The sequence below is a fragment of the Taudactylus pleione genome, unplaced genomic scaffold (assembly GCF_031769625.1).
Source record: "Taudactylus pleione unplaced genomic scaffold, aTauple2 ptg000201l, whole genome shotgun sequence".
Taxonomy (NCBI): Eukaryota; Metazoa; Chordata; class Amphibia; order Anura; family Myobatrachidae; genus Taudactylus; species Taudactylus pleione.
In genome coordinates this window covers 49282567-49306561 of record NW_028284603.1, presented here as the reverse complement: position 1 = coordinate 49306561, position 23995 = coordinate 49282567, and the positions used below count along the sequence as shown (strand labels likewise).

Genomic DNA, 23995 nt, shown 5'->3' with positions numbered 1-23995 from the left:
ATCTGTATGCAGGTAAATCACTAAAGTGTTTCGTTCCAATTGGGGAGCTTTATCAAAGAGAATGAATACTTAGACAGAATGTCCTTTTATACCTACTTCTCTGTAATACCCCTTTCACACTTGCTCCAATAACCCGGGTTAATGCACGTGATCGCACAACAACCCGGGTAACTGGGCAGTGTGATAGGGACAGGTTGAAATAAGCCAGGGCGAGAGACCCGGAATTTCAACCCTGGTCACGAGAAGGGTTGAACGCGTGTTCAACCTGGCTCGCAGGGCTATGTGAACTGGTAACCCGGGTCGATGCGACTCTGGTCCCGTTCACTGCATAGGACAAACCGGCACTTGGTGATGAGATCATCTCCAAGCGCCGGCTCACCACGTGATGGTAGTGACGCATTATTGCCAGGTCGGGCCACCAGTCTGAAAGGGATCTCAGCCAAGGCGCACCCGGGATGGGCGCATGAACAAAATTAAGACATTTCTGCTATTGTAGAAACAGTGGATTCTAAATTCCCTAGAGGGGAGGGTTAGGGTCAGGCACCACTGGGGGGGCGGGTTAGGGTTAGGCATGAAGGGGGTAACAGGTTTCGGCACTAACTGGGAGGGTTAGGGTTCAGCTACAAGAAGGGAGTGTTAGGGGGAGGGTAAGTATACTTACCCGACCCCTGTCGGGTAACCAACCATCGGGATGCCTCTTTCGGTATTCTGACAGGAGGTATCCCGACAGCCGGCATAACATACCCATTCTTTTAGGAGGGGTGTTCATGGTGTTATGAAGCAAGTCCTGACAACTGTTCCGTGCAATAAAAAAATGTAGAAAAATTTTGACTTGATTAGAAGTTGCTACAAAAAGATATTGAGCGCCATATGAAAAAAATACAAATCACACACCCAATTGAATACCAAAAATCTTGCCTGCATTTGAATATGCCCCTATGCCAGGGATAGACTCATACCCAGGATTACTAGATATTGGATTCAGGACACCTTTACTTTATCCCCATTAGGACTGCAGGCACCCTCGCTGGTGTGTGCAGAATATACACTAATTGCATCTTCATTAATGTGTCTGTGTGACTGACAAGCAGTAGCAGTAGGGAGCCGGTGTATGCACTACAGTTACCAGGCAGGCAGCCTCTCCCCGGTGATTGGCCGGCGGCGGCTGCAGGTCACAGTGGAGTAGGCGGCTCCTGTGTGTGTAGCTCTCAGCTGGGCTGCTGCTGAGGGGAGGGAGCTGGGAACACAACAACAGCAGCGGCAGCAGCTTCCCTCCCCAGCACACAGCACCGACAGCCTCCCCAGCAGCACACAGCACTGTCTGACTGGTCTCTCCCTGCACTGATGTGCCGCACACTCACGCTCTGCTGCTAGAGCCGCCCGTGCCCCCACACCTGCCCAGAGATGAGAAAGCGAGCCGAGCCTGGGCACCGGGAACATGACAGCTTCGGTGCCGCCCCGCTGGACAGGGAGTGCCGTCTTAAGAATCTGAGGATACCGGGGAGCAAGGGCACAAAGGGGCACTATCCTCAGGACTCTGACTGCGACAGCAAAGGCATGAAGAGGTTTAGCAGGTACGGGCGCCAAACAGGCTGGCACCGCATTACGGTACAGGGTGGCTCTGCACTGTTACATATAGGTCTTACCCGTGTGCAGGTGGTACAGGCTGGCATTCCATGGTTACATAGAGGTCTTACCTGTGTGCAGGTGGTACAGGCTGGCATTGCACTGTTAAATATAGCTCTGGTGTGTAGGAGGTACAGATTGTCTCTGCATTGTTACATAGAGGTCTTACCTGTGTGCAGGTGGTACAGGCTGGTATTGGATGGTTACATATAGGTCTTACCTATGTGCAGGTGGTACAGGCTGGCATTGCATGGTTACAAATAGGTCTTACCTGTGTGCAGGTGGTACAGGCTGGCATTGCATGGTTACAAATAGGTCTTACCTGTGTTCAGGTGGTACAGGCTGGCATTGCATGGTTACATATAGGTCTTACCTGTGTACAGGTGGTACAGGCTGGCATTGCATGGTTACATAGAGGTCTTACCTGTGTGCAGGTTGTACAGGCTGGCATTGCATTGTTACATAGAGGTCTTACCTGTGTGCAGGTGGTACAGGCTGGCATTGAATGGTTACAAATAGGTCTTACCTGTGTGCAGAAGGTACAGGCTGGCTCTGCACGGTCACATATATATCTTACCTTTTGTGTGGGAGGTACAGGCTGGTGTTGCACGGTTGCATATAGGTCTTACTTGTGTGCTGGAGGTACAGGGTGACTTTGTACGGTTACATTGTATTGCTGCATAGGAGGGCTTTGCAACTCTTTGCAGTGTCCCGGCGTACAGGCTGCTCTGCACCTGATAGTGTCTTGAGGGTTGTAGCACCTCTGTAGGCAGCTGAGTACATCCAATGATAGCATTCCCCTATATAGGCAGTATATTCTGCATCTGTGTATCTCAGAAGTGGGTGTTGCAGGGTAAGTCCTATTTTCTGCAATGTCTCCTAAATGATACGAGCAATGCATTCTGTGAGCAGCAATAATAGGACTGAAACAGCAAAAACTATTATCCAGCGGAACTGCTGAAATGAGAAATACAGGTCTGAGTCATCACAGAAACTTATCTTGTTTCCCTAACCTAACTTTGTCAATAGCCTTTAATATAATCCCCCTTTACAGAGAAATTATGTTACAGTGACTACTGCCATGCTAGTAAATGTGATTCCGGGCTTTTTGTATTTTAGTTAATTGCACCTATAATAGATATGCAGAGTCGCCTTTAATAAGCACAGATGGTGAAAGCGACTGTATTTTAAGTCTCAGGAGCTGATGTAACGAGATGGATTTTTCAAAATTAATGCGAAAATGATACATCGGCCTCTCAGTTTATAGGACCCCATTTAACAACGAGACATACCCCCTTTAGTGATTGCTGAAGCGGTTATATCTTCTATTCAATATTTAACAAGCTTACTGCTGTTTGTCACTATAATAAGGTCCCAACTTTCCGGTTTCAGCAAAGCCTTGTAGGCATTGCCAAGTCCCCGTTAGGTGAATGTATAAATCGCATGCACAGGCTGGCCGTCGCTCATGCATAATGCCGTGGAGGAGGTGGACGTCGCTGGAGCTTGCCTGAGGGGTAAGTACAGGTTAAGTCTCCCATATCCAGAATGCTTGGGACCAGAAAAAGTATTTTAGATATCTTATTTATCTGTATTTTGGAATATTTGTATACCATTAGCGTTCCCGCTAGGCTGTTTTAGCGGGGCGCGGCGCCCTGCCCTCTTTCTGGAAGGCAAAAAGCGCCCTGCCCTCCATAAGGAGGGCAAAAAGCGCCCTGCCCTAACAGCCTGCGGGAACTGTCTTCACCCGCGGGTCGCAGTGTCCCATTGGTGAAGAAATGTGCGGTAACCCGGTCACCGCCGGCATTTATTCTCCCTGTCTGCAGGGCTTGGGGGCTGCACGGCGTGTCCGTAAGTGCCGGGCATGCCCCCAAGAGTGACGAAAAGGGGACGCGTCTTATAGACACGCCCCCTTTTCGGTGACCACGCCCCTTTCTCGGGCGCGCCCGCGCCCGAATGTGCCCTCTCTAGCTCCAGCGCCCTGCCTCGCGCCGGAGCTAGAGTGAACACTATACCATAATGAGATATCATGGGAATCCGACCCAAGTCTAAACACAAAAAGCATTTGTTTTATCTATACCTTTTACTCCTAGCCTGAACAATATTTTTAATACTTTTCTTTTCATCAAAGTTTGTGTACATACAATATTCATATGTCTCATATACACCTTATGCAAACAGCCTGAATATAATTTTATACAATATTTGTAATCATTTTGTGCATTCAAGTTTGTGTACATTGAACCATCAGAAAGCAAAGGTGTCACTCTACAAAATAATCCGTATTTAGGAATATTACGTATTTAGGAATATTACGTATTTAGGAATATTTGGATATGGGAGACTCAACCTGTAATGTAACTTACCAATGGCATATTCGTTAGTATCACTGATACTAAACTAAATATGCAGCTAGTACTAAGGATCGTTGTTAAATGGGGCTTAATTATTTATTAACAGTTTCTTATATAGCGCAGCATATTCCGTTGCGCTTTACAATTTGAATCAACATAAATAGAACAAGACTGGGTTGTAATAGACAGACATAAAGGTAAGAGGGCCCTGCTCGCAAACGTACAATTATAGTTTTGAAGTTTTAGAAATCTGAGCATTTGTGGTCTACCAAGCCCAGCTATTAAATAAATAATCATACTTTTGTTTTATAGCCATTAATAATAATTTAAACAAAATGAGAACAAACACTTTATTCACCAACGTTACAAGTAGATTGTGCCATGTTATAACAGAGTTCATTTTAACTGCTTACATCAATCCTTGTCCCATTGGAGCATACAGTGTAAATTCTAAGGGGCCCATTTATAAGCAATTACATTGGCAATGCGATAAGGGTGTGATATTAACGCCCCAGGAACGTGTTGCAGTATGCGATCATACCACCCAGATGTATTAAGTTGCACCCGCAGGGACTGTCCCTGCGATGTGCTTCCAGTGAAGTGACCGCACCAGCAGTCTCCTCACTCCTGTGCCGGGACTCCCAACGGATGCCCGGTCTACATGTGCCATGGCAAATGCTGGGGGGAAGGGGGATTTAGTTTCCAACAGCAGCACAACACCATCTTTAGATTGCGTTAGCTGCGGGGGCCAAGCAGCATTGCATCCTACATAGAAACCCATGGAGGTTGTGGCTGCTGTGGGAAATGGAGCGTCAGTTGCAGATATCAGAGATCTGCTGCAATCTCTTCATAATATATCTGGGGGATACTAATTATTTGCAGTTATTCCCCGAAAATGGCTGCTTTTCGGGGAATATGCCGCAATCACTTAATGATAAATGGGCTCCTTAAACACATACACAACCTATATCACTGATGTTTACTTGTAAATGGTTTTTGGTTAATCTTTCAATATTAACCAGTTTCCTACATTGTGGTTTCATATAGCCATGTAATTCATATAGCCATGTAAACATGCAGGTGGCTATAGGTATAGGACATTGATCATTATCTTATCTATGACATTGCACTGCTAGTTTCAATTTCAATAGGGGGCAGAGTATTGCTGGTGTGTTTTAGCGAAATGAGTATTTTTTATAATTTGTGTTCTATTGAATGTTTTTGCTGAGCATCGCTGAGGTTGAGGACCAGTTTAAGCGAAACTGCTGAGCATAGTATACAGATGGAGCAAACACTCTGAATGCTATAGTTAGAATTGTAAATTATTTAAATGTGTTTTGTTTTTTTAGGACGCCAGCCAGACTTATACTTTTTGGTTATTATTCATAATAATCAGGGCTGCAATCAGAAATTGTAGGGCCCAGTACAATTTGAACAAGCCGGGGCCCTCCACCTCCTGATGGGTGCTAAGGTGCAGCATGAAGCCCTACACATATATACACAACAAACACCCCTACATTAAATAGAAAATATATAAAAAGCAAAAAAAAATTACAAATATATTTTAAAAATTTGAATGCACCACCTTCCCCAGGTACTTGCCTCTGCTTGTAGCTTTGCAGGCGGCTCTGTGCTTCCTCACACACACAGGCTGCAGGGGAGAAGGATCGCTGTAGAGAGGGAGAGGGTACCACACACATTACTTCAGGGGAGAAGGACCAGCCGGGCAGAGAAAGGGAAAGGGTGGGGATTCAGGAAGGTGGTTCCCTACACACTGCTGCAGGGGAGAAGGACCAGGTGGGCAGAGAAAGGGAAAGGGTGGGGATTCAGGAAGGTGGTTCCCTACACATTGCTGCAGGGGAGAAGGACCAGGTGGGCAGAGAAAGGGAAAGGGTGGGGATTCAGGAAGGTAGTGGGAAAGGGGTTCCCTACACATTGCTGCAGGGGTGAAGGACAGGCCGGGCAGGGAAAGGGTGGGGATTCAGGAAGGGGGTGGAGAAAAGGGGTCCTTGCATATCACTGCAGGGCAGAAGGACAGGTCGGGCAGACAATGAATAAAAGGCAGCTTGCGGTCAGAATCATTGGCAGCAGCAGCTCCCCACTGTCAGATTGGGCCCCATACTAGTCTGCCTGTAACCCCCTGATGATGACAATGGTAATACTTATAAACAGGACTCTGGAGTTGGTACACCAAACGTTCGACTCCTCTATATTACAACTGTCTGACTCCTTTTAAATTTCTGAACAAGAAAACTTTGCTAATTTGTAATGAAAGTAAATATGCAACAAACTATGTATGTAATACAAATTGAAAATGTGTTTTTAACAGAAACATAAGATATACCTTAAAACTACCAACACGCCTCCAACTCCACAGCCCTGTTCATAAAACACCAAAATCTTCATCAGCACTGCAGTTCATTCATACAGGACATTATAACAGTAACATGGCTTTCACATTTACACAATTATTTGACAACCAGAATGAGAACCTTGCTCAAAGAGCTTGTAATCTAAAGGAAAAGGCATAGGAACAAGACTGAACAAGTAATGGAGCATTCACACGGTCAGATTTGTCAGGTAAACGATCTGAACGATTTGATGAACTATTTGAACAATGAATGATTTTTGACTGCATTAAAATGACTGAAATCATCCAAAACTGACTGCAAACATCAGATATCGTTATCTGACCATCGGGAACACGCATCGTTCATCGTTGAGACATGTCAGATTTTCCTTCAGATAATCGTTATCGTTCAGATCTGAAGAAAAAGCTGACCGTGAGTATGCACTATTAGGTGAGAGTTTTTATTGCAGAGCAGATTGTGAGAGAAATCTTGATTAGCGTGGAGAGTGCTATTGTGGGGTCAGGCATGAGGAAGAGGTTTCCAGATTGGAGCACAAGAGAACACCTGGATACATTAATGAGGGAAGGTCTTCTGTACAGCTACAGCTGAGCTTGGTGGAGGTTCCTGGAGATCAAAAAAGAGATGTAGGGGTAGGTTTACTAAAGCTTCTATAATTGAAAACTGATGCTGTTGCCCATAGCAACTAATTGGATTCTGTCTAGCATTTTCTAGGAATGATAACTGGAATCTGGTTGCTATGGGCAACACCTCCACTTTTCATTTATAGAAGCTTTAGTAAATGTAACCCATAAGGAGATGGGAAATTAGTGTGGGTTCTGTACAGTGTTTCCATTTTCATATCTCCTGGTTTCTACCTGTTGTTTTTTTCTGATGAAAATCTCTGTTAATTCCCTGCCAATTTTCACTTAAGATGCCATGATACATACATAAGGGCCAGCTTGCACCCTTCATGGTCCCGTCTCATGCCAGACTCTCACATTTTTGTGTCCTATGGGGTTGCTAACAAAAATCTACGAGTCCAGCGGTACCATAAGTGTGGCATACAGTCGCACTTGCACAGAATTGCCCACATAATGTGAAAGCTAATAAATCCTGAAATATATAACTTTATTGGATTTCATGGTAAATCTCCCTGTAATCAGGAAAAATAGAAACCCTACTCCTGATCTGGTCATGTTGTTATTTCAGGGAAAGGAAAATATTTCACTGAATGAAAAGTTCCAAGTTCAGTTTCTGTGTGGAGTTTTAAGCAGTACGAAAGCCGTGAGGAAAATGAGTCAGTAGAGGTAAGACAGTAGGTGCTGAGCGATAAATTTGAGAATTGTCAGCATATAGGTCAGTGATCGGGAGCCTGACACACTGCAGGGCCCACATGGGCAGCTCTCTAACCTTCCAAAGGGCACGCATTACCCCTGGGGGTATATTTACTAATCGATTGACATTGATGTTGTGTTTCTGGGGCTAAATCAGAGATTTACTAACACTTAACAGTCAAAAAATTTTTTTTATAATTATTAAATGTGTGATTTAGCCCCAGAAACATCGATGTTTATCAATTTAGAACGGTTTGAAATCAATTAAAATTTACCTTTAGTAAATATACCCCTTAATCTCACTAATAAATTAAAGCAAGGCATTTAATCTAAGAAATGGATCCCTATCTGTAATAACATCAACATGAATTTTAAACAAGTGTTACTAACCAACAAATCTGACAATAAAGCAGGAAGAAGCTGTGGGCCTTCAGGCGAATGTTCGGAGGTCTGCATGTTGCCCATCACTGCTATAGATGATAATGAAAGGATTAAATAAATTGACTATGTATAGATGGACAAAAGAAGGGGGGGGGGGGGTCCATGGAGAAAGCCGTGTAGTTTCCCAACAGAGAGAAAGAAGGTAGAGTTGGAATGGTTGAAACCAAAGGTCTTGTCCAGAGAGACAGGAGATCCAAGATTTTTCATTCTAGTCTATATAAATGGGTAAAATACAAATAATATAAAGCATGTAATTTTGTGTTTTAAAGTGAGATGTATCAAACTTCTGAGAGATAAAGTGAAGAAGTTACCCATAGCACCCAATCGGCTTTCTAGCTATCATTTATCTAGCGCTGATAAAAAAATAGCAGATTAGATAAAGTGGGGAAGTTGCCCATAGTAACCTCTTTCGAAGGTTTGATACTTCTCCCCGTTAGTGACCAATGTTACATTGTAGCTCCTCTGTATATAGAGTGATCACTGCCTTATGTATACATCCATTTCCAGTGATGACTGGTAACAAATGCACATTTATCATTTGCCTGAACTAAGCTATGAAAAGCTCATCAAGCACCAAAATACTGAAAAAACTCATCTCTTTATCCTCTTTAATTTGTGTTTGTAGATCTTTCAATTCTTAAAAAAAAACAAAAAACAAAGTAGTGTCCAGTTTATGTATGTATTTATGTATGCATTTCATCCCTTCGAACACTTTAGTTTCAAGGAGAAAATGGTTGCCATAGCAGAGAGTCCGATAGCAGAGAGTCCCTCCAAGGTTGTCATAGAATAGACTACCCCAACACTGTTCAGTTGCCCCAAAAATTAAGAGAAATTCCAAAAGCCTCTGTTGTAAGGAATATTTGGAGGTCTATAATATACAGTATATTCCTGTCTGTTTGTGCTTGTTTTAGTGGTGTGAAAAAAAATCATGATTAACCCTTGTCTGTAGGATGTATCAAACAGTATTGCCTGGCAAAGTGTTTGTCAGTTTCTCTAATCCTTTCACTACCCAGATTAACGTGCATAATGTCTTATACCCTGCTCATCTTTAATTGAAAAATATAGTAGTAATAAATCTATGTACTCTATATGTGAGATTAGTTCCAGTTTATTTTAAGTTTTCTATCAAAAATGCAGTTGCACCATGTCTGCCCTGTGGGAAAGACCACGCTGATTTAGAATATGAATAATTACATGGGATTTAACAAACTGTCAAAATAGTTTGTGTTGCTAGCTATTGACACCAACAAGAAGACTGTATTGTTATTATAGTTTGCAGAGGGTATTCTATAGCAGTAACCTTTTAGCCAGTTTGCCTTTCAGCTTGTGTCTGTTTAGCAGGTTTGACTGGGAGAGGTGGTTGATTACAGTAGGGAAGAGTTTACATTGTACAAGACCATGTAATAATAGGGTAGAACTATAGCCTAACTTCTGATAAGAAAACAGTGCATAGAATTTTGCTGAGAACGTGAAAACTTTGCAGTTTCATTTTGAAAGCTGTGGCAAATTTGTGACTTTAATTTTTTACAGTTCTCAGTCATATTTAGGTTCTGTCATAAAGTGACATTAACGGCATTTGCTACAAACTGAAATTTTTCTGTGCTTTGCACAGATTTTAGTCACACCTCAGTGCCCTGCACATGGTGTTTGATTAGAAATAAAAACATGTTATTAAAATTGTTAATTTCCCTGTCCCATTGTAGGATTTTTTTCAAATGTACACAATTCTCATTCTCTGTATATTCTTTAAACTGTATGTAGAGATCTCAATAAGCTGCCTGACACATTAGGAATAAAATTGCTTGCAGAAATGTTTAGGTGGAAGTAGAAGATCTACCAATGCGCCAGCAGCAGAAAAATGGGTGCTCTGAAAACCGTGCCAATGCAGTTTGTCTAATGTGGGTGTGGTTATATATAGCCAATAAAATATTATCAGAGCTATGACCAAATACAACTTCTAGCAGCCCCATCTGACTAGTATTCAGGATTCTTATGCCACATCATACAGAGAGAATCCCTGTGTCAGTCACACAATACAGAGAGAATCCCTGTGTCAGTCACACAATAAAGAAATGTTGTCACTCAGCCATATCTTGCATAGCTTCCCACATCCATATCATGCCCCCTGTAACTGTGGCAGGGCCGTCTCTAGCTATAGGTTAAATGGGCAGTTGCCCAAGGCCCCAGATATCCAAGGGCCCGTGGCAGATAGCACCCCTACCCCCCATCGCATAGCTGCCACCCCTGATAGTCCTGCATGGGGAGGAAGCAGAGGTGGGAACCGGCTCAGGGGGGAACTAGCGGCGGTGCAGCCATTGCATTGCATCGGGGCCTGCTGTGGTGCGGGGTCCCATAGCCGCCGCTGCACCCCGCTAGTGGCCCCTGGACCCCAAGTGTAGGGCAGACAGGAGTGAGTAGCGGTTAGCCCTACACAGTTTACAAACACACAGCCGCCAGCGGTGGCTGTGTGTTTGCTATAGCAGCCAATGAGAGTCAGACAGACTCTCATTGGCTGTTGCGTCATCCATGGAGGGAGTCGGCTGGAGCTCACTCATGGGCTCCGCCTTCTGGCTCCCCCGGCAGTGGGTGATGGGAGAGATGTCATGACGTCTATCCCATCCCATAGTGCAGAGCGAGAGCGGGCCTGGAGGAGTGGACAGCGGCGGTCGGCAGGATCGGGGATCAGGTAAGTTGCTTTTTTTTGTTATTGTGTGTGTGTAAGGGGGCGCTACTGGGGGGGGCACTGTATGAGGATGGTGGCTGCTACTGGGGGCATTGCATAGGGGGGGCACTGTATGGGGAGGGTGGCCGCTACTGGGGGCACTGTATGGGGAGGGTGGCCGCCACTGGGGGCATTGCATAGGGGGGGCACTGTATGGGGAGGGTGGCCGCTACTGGGGGCACTGTATGGGGGGAGACTACTACTGGGGGCACTGCATAGGGGGCATTACTACTAGGGGCACTGCATAGGGGGATTACTACTAGGGGCACTGCATATGGGGGGATTACTACTAGGGGCACTGCATGGGGGGGATTACTACTAGGGGCACTGCATAGGGGGGATTACTACTTTGGGCAATGCATAGAGGGGACTACTACTGGGGGCAATGCATAAGGGGGACTACTACTGGGGGCACTGCGTAGGGGGATTAGTACTGGGGGCAATGCGTAGGGGGGACTGCTACTGGGGGAACTGCATAGGGGGATTAGTACTGGGGGCAATGCATAGGGGGGACCACTTCTGGGAGCACTGTATAAGGGGCACTGCATAGGACATTTGTTGTACTGTACATGTTCAGACTGTGACTTGTATTTTTTTTCCTGTAAATGACTTCTGTTTTTCTGCCGATAGCCAACTCCCCTCTCCCTCCACCGATAGCATCCCATCCCCGGCAGAGGATTGTTTAATAGGGGCCCTGGTGCATTGCTTTGCCCAGGGGCCTGCACTGCTGTTAAGACAGCCCTGTGTGGTAACTATATGTACTACAGATTAAGTTGCATTTTTTGGTATCGTCAGTGTCTCAAAACTAACTGGGCACAAGAAATTTTCTATAAGTTTAGAGCAGACTCCAGACTGAGAAAATTTTGGTTTTGATATGTTCACACTTTAATAACCAGTTATAATTTATAGTTTAACATTGAGATGGTGATAGTGCTAAAAATTTGTGTTCTAATCTATGAAGTGTTCTGTTAAACATGTCTTACAATAATTTTTACTTCATTTTATCCTTGAAGTGAAATATATTTTGGTTTGGGTACAGTTATCTCCTGTTCCTAGTATCCTCATTTCAAGTGGATGGGGATAATACAATTAATCATCACATTTCTGATGGCAGCACAGAGCATCTCATGCAATGGTTCTGCTTCTGAGCTGGGAGCAAAGCAAAAAAAAAAGAGCAAGTAACTTTTCACACTGGTAAAACCGTGCAGGTGGGGCATATGTAAAATGTGCAAGATTTTAGATTTGGGAGGATTAAGCCCAAACTTTATTCTAAATTGCAGTATAAAAATGAAGCTGTCCAGCATTTGTGGGATACATACAAAGGCAGCCATTTTGTGGTGTCTTATGACTGTCACTGTGATGGTGATTAAGTTGCATCTATTTAGTGTCCCTTATGACCTGGCTCTTTTCCCTGCTGTGACCAAAGTAGCTTGTCTGTATCCTGAGGATTTCCTTCATATCCACTTCCATCCGCACATGACCTTCTACACCATAGTATACACGTCCAACATAGCACAGCCTACATATAATAGAAAGGCCCAATCAATAGCAGGCCATATAAATAGGCAGGCAGGGCCATAAGTAGGGTAGTGCATACAGTGCCATGGCACAGGGCACCGCAGGGCAGGGGGCGCTGTTCAGGCCTGTCAATTTTCTGTTCATGAACATTCTCACTTGTAGCTTCCTCTTCTTTTATCCCCAGCATCTCCTGGCCTCCCCTATCTCTTCCCTGGCCCTTCCCCATGAGGCCATGGCCCTTTTTCAGATGCACTATCTTATGTCCCTATTTAAAACAAATGGGGGGGGGCGCCAATGCTCTCTGGCACAGGGCACCAAAAGTCTGGTTACGGCTCTGTATGTAGGTACACAAATGTCTGCAAATGCTGCATGTACTAACTTGAGTCATTAAAAACTATTTTACACACAAATATAAAATTGTCTTCTCTACACTGCCCTTGCATAAGATCCCATGTTTCAGTGTGCTATAGGGGTTGGGTACGGGATGCCAGCGCTCTGGATCCTGGCGGTCAGAATCCCGACAGGGTTAGAATATTGACACTTGTTGGTTAGTATTCTAACCCTCCCCCTAGTGCCTAACCCCCCCCCCCAACCCCACCCCACTACTTACTGTCGGGATGCGTGTTGCCAGGATTCTGATCCCTGCTATAGGGCGTGTTGTCCTGTGCTTTATTAATACAGCAAATCACTTTCTTTTAACTACTTACTGCTAAACTGCCCTGGTCATTATTTTCTAGAGAGAATGTCACAGGTCTCTTTGTTGTGTGATGTTTGTGTGTGTGTTTTATTAATTTACTCCAATAAAGGAAAAAGGGGAAGAACTCTTTGGCTTTGGCTCAGGAGCGCATTTGTTTGGTGCTCAGTCGATGTCCTATGCCATTCAACCCCTACAGCAACATAGACAGCTGGCGCAGGAGTGAGCTTGGGGTCAAATATGGAGATACACATAAATATCACATTTACGTATATCTCCAATATTTGCAGATGTGCACGTGAGCAGGAGCCGCACTTCGCATTTGCAGATCTGTTTTCTGTGATGACTGTCGCAGTGCCCCAAAGTCACGGCATGATTGACACGCTGCAGGTATTTGGGGTGGCGAAACAGAGTGTTCTAGAAAACGAGGACGTGTCAGCCCCATTTTCTGGGAGTGCCGAAGCCAGTGGCTGCATCCTTGGGCGCAGCTTCATTGGCCCCAGCAGCGTAATTTTCCCGGACATCCTGAGTAACCTGAGGGATATTACAGATGTCCGATGGTCACGCAGTTGATCTGATGCGTCTGCAGTGGGCGTCTTTATACTTAATGCATCTCCTGCGGCTTTTGCATACATTAGCACAGCTGCTGTGCACAAAGATGCAATGACTGTGCTACTGCGTCGGCGTCCATCTCTGAGTCAGGCCCTTAGTGCGGCCTGTAGGCGAGCTCATGTGTCAGAGTAGAAAATTTGCTTCTGGGCTGCCACTGTACCTCACAGTTTTCACTGTCTGTATGATGCCGGCCTGGGGTAGACTATAGCAGATATATGGCACACTCTATGTCACAGGTTCTCAAACTCTGTCCTCAGGACCCCAAACAGTACATGTTTTCCAGGTCTCCTCACAGAATCGCAAGTGAAATAATTAGCTTCACCTGTGGATCTTTTAAAATGTTCATTGAGTAATGAGTACACCTGTGCACCTGCTGGGTGACCTGGAAAACATGAACTGTGTGGGGTCCTGAGGACTGAGTTTGAGAACCACTGCTCTATGTAATGGCTATCATGGACACACCCATGAGGTAGGGGTGGTTTTTGTTTGCTTATGTGATCACTGACTGCATAGTGCACAAGGCACATGTGTAATTAAAGTAAAAAACTAACATTGTCAGTGTTGGATGCTGACCCTGTGATGCTATTCTTTTGTCCTCATTCAGAGCCAGTGTTTTCAAAGGTCACCATAGAAAGTAACACATCAGTGAGCATGATCCTCGTTAACCCTTGTTTATTCTTCCTCATTAGTTATGCATATTTATATTTGACCAGATGTTAATAAATAAGTGAGATAATTGAAATTATATACAAAATATACTAGGAGTTATGCAACTGTAATGCAGTTAGTTGTGGTGTTCAGATATCTGTGTTGTGACTGAGACGCTTCCTAACCTGTCACCATGTCTCTCATTTTTTTTCTTACTGTATAGTGTAGAATATAGTGAGTAATAAAATGTGTTTTAGGCAACATGGACCTACGCTTACTCAGAAGACAGCATGTCAGGCAGTGCTGTTTGTGCAGTATGGGATTTGGCTCTTCAGAATCCATATGTTGTATTAATCATGCTGATTTTCATTGATAAAGACCACATAGATGTGAATGTTCTGTAATGAAGAACGAAGTCTTCACCACAGGCTGCTTAGTCATAACTGTACTGTTCATGGTTTCACATGTAAGTTGCTGACTTATAAGAATAACTTGTAGACCAGGACAGCAGGAAGTCTATCAATTACAGAGTTTTTACTTGTGATGTATTTAGCCAAATGTTTATATATTATGTTAGTGTCTGTTGATGTGTATTACAAAATATTCCCTAATTGCAGTAGCTTTACCCTTCTGTAGTGCAAGTCTGACCATTCCCGATTCTGGCTATTACACTAATTCCATCAACAGGAGGCAATTAACATTATTTTACATGCACAGTGAATGTGCAGCACCTAGGGTTTCCAGCGATCAGCCTAAATGGACCGCTAGAAGTGCACCTCTATTCTCCACTCTGCTGTGTGTGTGTGTGTGTGTGTGTGTGTGTGTGTAGGGGTAAAATAAGGGGGTGTACTGTACAACAGCTATAAATGACCCCTTTAGTTGAATAAAACTTCCACCTTTATGGCAAAATAGTACATAGTGTAGTCTCATTTATGACCTCCATGAATAATAAGTGAATCAGGAAATGGGACTATAGTTATTACATGTGGAACTATTGCGAAATTACAGCATTGTGCAAAGTACGCTTGAATTTTCATAAATGACCCCATCAATCTTAATGCCTTCTCTATAATTTAAAAAAGCACAAGTAGTTGCAGATTAAAAAAAAAATAATGTGAGCTGATTTACCCTTGTAATGCTGGGTACCAATATATATATATATATCGGGTGCCCGTCGGCCAGTGTGTACCAGCGATATGTCTATATGTATATGAACGACGGTGTTCACAGACTTATCACATCTGCTGTGCTGCAGATATATCTGGCCATCGTGCTGTGTGTTCTTACACTTGCACTAGAGACAGCGGGGAGGGGCACGCGACACTCTCCCCGGCTAGCGGGACCTGCGGCCAGAAGACCAATGATGGTGGTTCGTTGTGTATGAACAACAATCATCTGCAGATATCTGTCAGATGTGTACCCAGCATTAGATAGACCGATATGCCCAGTGACAACTATACTTCTTAATAAGACAGGTGTTACATACTGCACTCTACTACTGTCTATTTCATTTTTACTTACTGATCCAGTATCACAAATGTGATCATTGGCTAAGTGTGACTGCCTCTCCTGGGAGATGTAGTCATTATGTCGCCAGTTATTATGTCAACATTGTTAAAATGTCATCAGGCCATGTGTCAACATTCTCAGGATGTCGACATTAGGGTTAGGATGCTGGAGGAGGAGAGGGTTAGGCCGAAAATTGGAAAAGGGGTGCAGGCACTAGAGAGAGAGTTAGGGGTTAGGGATAGGAGAAAAATACTGTGGGATCACAGGTCTGACCCAAAAGTGAGTCACATGACCACCTGGAGCCACTGCAGCTGCCAGGAACAAGTCTTTGCTGGGCCACCAGCTATGGTAAGCCGACATTCTAACATGTCGACATTTCATCGCGATCTACATAATGAATGTCAATATAGTCCATATCAACAATATGACTGTCTACTTATACCACACCCCTGTCCTGTACATCCCCCAGCCATACAGGGGAAAAAATAAATAAATTATATATATATATATATGTGTGTGTGTGTATGTGTGTGTATATATATATATATATATATATATATATATATATATAGTGGTCAGTGCTATTGCAGTCATGTAATTTTGTTAGATAAAATTTATTTTTATACAGAGTAATGGGTGTTTCAAGTTTGTTGTGAGAACGTAATCTGGATATATGAAGCCGGTCCATTACACGTGGGATGATAGGGTAATGGTTTGGCAGCTACTTGTGATGTTGGTGTAGTTTAATATAACACTGCATTTTGGTAAAGCTGTGCCATATATATTGTTTTAAGGTGACCTATCAGCATGGTCTTGTCAGTTTTTTTATTAAACCTATTTATATGCTTGGTAAATGTACTATTGGTTCCCATCTCTAGTTTATCCTTCCCTTTTTCCCACCCTTTGAATCTGTACAGTACTTGTTTGTGCCATCCTGCAGTATCTGCAAGTGGTGAAGGTGAGATAAGTGTAGTGTTAGTTAGTCATGTTGTGTTCATGTGTGCTCTGTGCTCTACCAGCTATCTACCTTTTTGTGCTGGCAAAGGCTAATCTGCTGCCTACATGTTGTTAACTGTTAATGTACCATCAGCGGAAGCTTGTTTCTGGTTTTGTTGACCTCAGAAAACATAAATTTTTCATCATCATCTCTTATATTTTCAATTAAAGCTTTCATAACCCGTAAATTTTAATGATCCTTCTGTCACCATAATTAAGTATTGGAGGCATATTGGTGATATATGGCAATTTGTAATCTGTAATTTAGTCACTAAGCCTAATTTTTTCCAATATATTCCAATCGGTGGTGAATCTAGGATTTGATCACGGCTGTGGTAAATTACATAATTTCCATAAGAGTTCTATTTCTTCCCTAGTTTTTCTTAAATGTATTTATTTTAGCATGCATTCAATTTTTTTTAATTTTATTTTGTATTTTTTGGGAGAAGAGGGGGGAATTAGGGTGGTTTATGGTACAGGGCGGTAATTTACCATTTGACCAGTACAGTTCTATTTTAATGGAGGTGCTCACATTGTTATTGACTCATGACTCATAGCGCAGGTGGAAAGAATCTACTGCTAGAAGTTTTTACTCTGTCCCTCAGTACTAAGGGCCACATTTAACAAGGAGACCTAATCCCTTTAGAACGTGCTAAAAGGGTTATGTCCTCCTTTCAGTATTTAACAAACAGCGGTAATCTTAGTTTATCACATTTTGTCATTGTACTGCTTACGCCATGTATAGATGGCGATGGCGATATGGACCCCATTGCCTGCAAAGAGGACCCAGCAACAGCCTTTCCAGCTTCAGCCTTCCAGCTTTGCCGTGTGCCCGCCGGGTGAAAGTGTAATGCGCAGACTGGCTGGCACACAGCGATAGGCTGACGGCAACAGAGGGGATGATGGCGCAGACGAGGAGGACGCATTGCTGGATCTCTCCGGAGAGGTTAATAATGTTGAATACCAAATGTATACTCCTTTGTATCGCTGCGATACTAAATGAAATATGTCGCTAGTAATAAGTATCGTTATTAAATGGAGCCCTAAGTGTAAGCAATGCAGGGAGTCTTCTGCCTCCTTTTTACATGCTTTCTAAGATTTCATAACTTCCGGACTTGCCACTAATAACATTATGTGCCATGAGAGAAGTACTTACATTCACATAACTTTTATTTTTCATTCTTTTATTAAACCTCCTTTCTGTACTTAAGGGTATAAAATGTCCCAAATTGTGAAAGGGGTAAGTTTTACATGAGGATAATAAGAGGAAGTTAGTGTTGTTTGAATTGTTCAACTACAAAATCTAACAGTGTTTTTAATTTCGTTTAGGGGGTTGTTTATTGTAGAACACCTCTCTCCTGGCCTGTGTACAGATGTGTCCTCATACACCTAGCCTCAATACGCCCTGCGGTGCGAGTGAGAAGTGTAGAGTGTTTTTATCCCGGAAATGCATCTGCGTTGCAACCGGATGCGACAAACCGCTATGCGACACTTGTATATTGCTGTGCAACTGAGCCTGAATCTGTTCACGAAGCACAACAGAACTTGGAGTGGAATAAAGCCGCAACTGCTGCATGGTAGCACTTTGTATACAGATTCAGAGTCAGTCGCACACAGATATACAGTATCGCATAGCAAATTAATCAGACAGTCTCGTGGAGCTGTTTTGTCACATTGTGATTAAGACACATTTTCAGACGAAAATAGGCGCGAAAAAGATGCTCGCAAGTGGAGTCGCACAGGACATGGCGAGCTGTGAAGGGCTGTTTGGCTCACCTGCAGGAATAGTGTATGTTGGACACATAAGTGCTGTGTTGCATGCTAGTCGTAGAGAGAACAGCACAACAGTGCTCATTTGCAATATAATATGCGTGGTAGATATTGGGTGTGGTAAAGAGAGGGTGTTGCCATGCTTTCACTTGGCATACAATCAGAGCCTTGCTCTAGTCTAGTGGAAACAGAGCTTTCTTCCCTGAGGATTACTGCTTTAGATTATGTAGCTGTAAATATCTCCATTTGAAGCAGTTAAGGACTCTCAAAGACAAAAATAAGAATAAACCTTCTAACTTTCAGATCCAGTATATGCATAAACCATGATGGTGCAAATGGGAAACATTTTGTTCAGTTACTGCAGCTTTGCCAGAGTATTTATAATATTATGTGGGGTACATAATCGAACAAGCAGATGACCGCTCCAACGATTGGTATGGTTTATGCACAAACTAATGCATACACACTCGCCAATCGTCCACCAAATATGTCAGCCCAATAGACTCCATTTTAATGTCCGCCCACTTGTAACGTCCTATCCAATAGAGTTTGCGCCCGATATATCGTTTGATCGTCTGTACACACGATGTGAACGATATATCTGACTGATGGTCAGGGTGATATATCGTTTGTCAGCTGTTCGAACTTTATCGTCCAGTGTGTACTCAGCCTTACTTTTATTTATAAAGTACTGACATATTACACAGTTATGTACATTGATGGAGTCCTAATACAGACCTATTTTGTGCAGCAATATAAAACGGAAGGTAGAGATTGCCCACATGAGCCTGCAATCTAGCAACTGCACGATATATCGTTCGCTACATCTGGCCATGTGTGCGCACAATATATTTGTTAACCGGAGCCAGCCACAATTGCGTACATCACATCTGCATTTAAATGTACCCGTACAGTTGTGACGTTTGGCCAGACATATCAAGCATCCGATTGGTAAGTACGTGTGCTCGGTCTGCGGAACTGTCAGCCAGCCATTGCGCCGGTCAGGTGTGTAACTTGTATAGTTGGTGTAGGGAGAACTTGATGCATAGGGTAGAAAAATGACAATTGTAGCTGGTGGGGAAACTGCCTGCGACTATTGTAAGGCAGCAGTATTATCAGTCCCATCTAGTAAAGCAGCCATTGGTCACCGTAATTTTTGAGCGGCTACAGTGGTGTTTTATGGCTGGAATGAGAAGAGAGGCTGGAGGCTTAGAAGATGAATTAGTTATTGTAGAGATCATAATACAGGTTGTGGCAGCCGTGACTCTTCTACATTAACCAAGCCTCCTCCTTCCTTTCCTGGTTCTGGAAAAGACTTTCTCCTCTGTGCTGCACTCTTGTGGTCCGCTCTGTGAATTGTTAGCACATACTTACCTACTTTTGGACCTCCCCTCCATGAGATTCCAGTGGGGAAGCCCAAAGGCAAATGTGGAGGCTGGAACAATGTGATTGTCAATTATGCTATTGCCCAATGGGGACTATGCACTGTGTGTGGCCCGCTTTTCTGAAGGGATTCTGGATTGTTTAACCCACTCTGCAAGTCTCCCAGATATTTCGGCAGGGCATGCAAGTATGGTTTACCATCATTTTCACTGCTAGACACAGAGCTAGGACACTGTTTGACAGAAATTGTGACAGCAGATCTTGCAGCCAGGGTGGTAACAAAAAGAGGAATAGATATGGCAATAGCAGTGAAAGTATAAAGAACCCGCAGTAAGAACTTTTTTGTTTGCTTCAAAAGCAGATTGCCATAAATATGTTAAATATTGCCTTTCTGGATTAATCTTTAGAACACAAATAACCCATTCCAGTATATTATATTATTAAGTAATGGATAAAATAAAATAAGACATCTATGCATAGTTTAAAATAAAGTCCCTGGTAGGCATCTGTCTGTTTGTTTGGGCTAATCTCGAGAACCACTGGATGGATTTTGATGCAGTTGTCATTATTCACATTTGTCAAGGTAGGTTTAGGTGTATGAAACATTAATGTATGACAAAAGGGAGCCGAGCAGTGACCATTTTAGTGAAGCAAGTGAACATTGAACAAAATGGATGTCCGATCGCTTTCGCTGCCTAAACCATTAAAGATATATCACATTGATGGACTTTACTTAATATCGTGTAGAGATTGATACGTGTTATCCGGTTTCTCCATAAAAATTGATGTAAGCCCTGATACAAAAGTTCAGTTTTTCCCTTTTTAATTTTTTTACCATTCCTATTTCATTTATGTGAAAAATTATTCTTTAATTTCAAACGAGTCCAATTCCCGGTACATGACTGCTTTGGCACGACCATAAATAATGCACAGGGACAGACACTTTTAAGGATACTGTATTTCAACCTCTATACGCACCTACCTATACCTTCTAAACCCTGCCTATAAACCTCTAAAATTGATGCTATTTACGTACGCAGTCATACAGTAAAATAAAGACTTTAGACCTTGAACATGTGTTTCCAAAGCACAAAGTATTATTCAAGTAAAGTACAGTCAGTTACACGCTGTGATCTAAGTACAATTTAGCGCAAAGAATTATACAGACCCAAGATACAGTTATACATTCGCACGCGCTCTGGACCAGATACCGGCATCAGCAAGAAACCTTCGTCAATCAGCAAGAAGACTCCAGACTGGGGTCACAACACACACATTTATACCCTCACAGAAACAGACAACAGAATAGAGAAGTTTGTTGCTGATCCCATTGGTTCCCAGTGCGGGTGCATCTATTACAGGGCATTTAACAGGTTGATTCAAATGGACACAGAACAGCCTCTAACAGCTTGTTGCCTCCTCTATTCTCCTTGCATGCAAATCTAGGCTGTTGGTTTCACAAAATACATTTTGGTTCTTTATATCTCTACGGTCCATAAGTTGAGAATGCATGTTGCGATCTTCACACCGATGATACCGGGAAGCTGTTGAGAAAGTGCAGATTAGTAGAATAACAAACACAGCTTACTTATCACGTATTAAACCTTAGATACCAAAATAGTCTTTATTTCACAGCATTTGTAATAAATTAATAAAACTTGGATCTTATACTTTAAAGTTATGGAACCTTTATGTGAGTGTGCATTATGTAAATATTAGAGGTTTGGGAAAGGACGCTAGTTAGGTTTATCTGATTTGGGGCAGATGTGCACGCATGCAGCTAATAAACAGCGTTCGCATGCTGATAGAGCCAAAAGCACTCCTGGGCTTGCGGCAGCGAGACGCTGCCGCAGGGTCTTGACCATCGCGACCATCTTTTTGGCCGCTCGCATAAGCGTCCGGCTCTGAATCAGGCCCTGTGTTTGTTATGGTATCAAGGTTGTCCCCAGAATGGGCTTTGTGTACATTAGGGCATGATTTCTGGAAGGTTTACTAAAAAGTGTTCTAATGCTAATAAGTCATTTTTTATGTATGTTAAATACTGTCTGTATGTGTTTGGGGAACATTGTTACTCTGTGGTTTTAACAAAATGGCGTTGTGTGATCTATTTCTAAGATGGAGTCTTGTTGCCATTCATGAGATGGCGTCACGCAGATTCCGATTGTAAACAGATTCTGTCTCGGCTGATTATCCGGCTTTGATACTTTACATGACTGGAGTTGACCTAAGTGGAGACTGTTTTTCTATTGGACAACTTTACGTTACCATTTTGCGTGTAACGTAAAAATTAAATCCTATTTAGGAAGAATGACTAATGTCATCTATAAGGCAATCTTATAAGACCTTGGTTAAAAAAAGACTCGCCATAAATTCAGAATTGCTCCCTTGCGAAGCCGGGGCGGGTCGCTAGTAACAAATAAGTTATTAATACAATTTCTATAATAAGATACATTCACCTTGTTTTACTACATGGAACTAGACCCACAAACACCTATGTGGGGTACTATTACAGTACATGACTACACATGCTGCATGTCTGCACTACTGCTGACCCAGATGCATGTTGCTTGCCTACCTACTAACCATTGGAGAACTGTTGTCTTTTGTACTAATTGTAAGTTAGGCGACATTTAATTGTAACTTACGGTATCTGTGTGCATGTAAAATCCTACAAAATAAATTCCATTACATTACAGTGCTGTGCCAGTGTTCCAAATTCTTCCAGCATACCATCACATGCCTGACACATCCATACCGCTCTAGGATGGCCCCGTGGCTGCCATCACACGGTATCAGCATCTCTCCAGGTTTCAGCTCTGGGCCTAGCACTGGGGTAAATAGAACTTGTAGTGCTTACAAGTGTAATCCACCCTAGGATGTTCTGCTCATGAGGGCAGCACTGGCATTCTTGAAATACCAGCAGTAATGCTCCAAGTGTTTTGTTTGGTCATATTAACATGTTTTGATGGCAGAAATAGTTACTTCTGTATTCAAGAAAGTATTTGGAACCTTCACATCAGTCCCTGTCCTGTATCCTGCCCAGACCTTGAGATTGCTACAAAATGTTTGCCATACACAATAGATTTAATGTTGTCAACTGTGCTTGTTTCAAAGAGCAGTGAATAGAATTTCAGAACTACGCGGATCACTTGGTCACAGGGCTGCGATACGACTTCTGTCTGCTTTTTCAGTGCAAAGATCCGGTGAAACAGCCAACTGAGTGCCCTCAAACCCGAAGTTATCCGAATTAAAAGATTGCATTAAAGATATTGGAGTTGATTTAAATTGACTCGCCCCGCAAGTCCATGTAAGTAGATGTGGCTATATGCCCCACTTAGGGTAGCTCCAGACTCGTTGATTCTTCTTTGCAGCCCATAAAAGAAATCTGCAAGTCCATAGTGAGATTGCACCGCGAGGGGGGAGCGAGGAGTTGCTGTTGCCTTTGTTATCACTCTTGTGCAACGGCAAGATGCCCTATAACGCCTTATTGAATCGAACTCATTGTTTTCAAGACAAATGTTTGGAATTATACTGAGGAGAGATTCTATTTATTTTTAGAGAGATTTCCTTTGGAGAAAATTCTATTTTGTGCTACATGAAATAAGAGTTGGGGGGCTGCTTGTTTTTGTACCCTATGCATTGATCGAGTTGATATGAGATATGCTAAATATGTTGTCACATGGTTGCCATACAATATGTTTTTATAAGTAGGGTAAAATGTATTTCCTTTGAGAAATGTTCTTGATTTGTACTAACATTTTTCTAAAAGTCCATACACCCCGGCTATGGCAGACTGTAGCTGTGTGGTAGTTCTGAGGTTTAGTAGTGTTTATAAATAAACAGGACCCTTAAATGGCTTTGGTTAGGCCCATATTGCCTCCTCATCAGGGGAGAACTGACCATTTTTGGCCTGGGGGATAAATACAAGCACCCCGACTCTTCTACTAACATGTTGCAATGGGCAAATGAGTGACACAAAAATTATTGTGACTGGGTTTTCTGAAAAGAAATGAACTAAGGAATGTGAAAAATGAATTTAT

General features: G+C 42.9%; 1 protein-coding gene across 3 annotated transcripts in view; it reads left to right on the top strand.

The window, feature by feature from the left end:
* Positions 1-23995, top strand: part of ABHD12 (abhydrolase domain containing 12, lysophospholipase) — a 136437-nt gene that overhangs the window by 28576 nt on the left and 83866 nt on the right. The window contains exon 1 of one of the 3 annotated variants that reach the window (XM_088477362.1): positions 1141-1574. The exons of 1 other annotated variant lie outside the window; for it this stretch is intronic. In XM_088477362.1, the coding sequence (XP_088333488.1) occupies positions 1405-1574 (170 nt within the window). In that variant the 5' untranslated portion in view covers positions 1141-1404. Of the gene's footprint in view, positions 1-1140; positions 1575-23173; positions 23263-23995 lie in introns of those variants that run through there. One more of the 3 variants, XM_088477364.1, reaches the window with a different exon arrangement.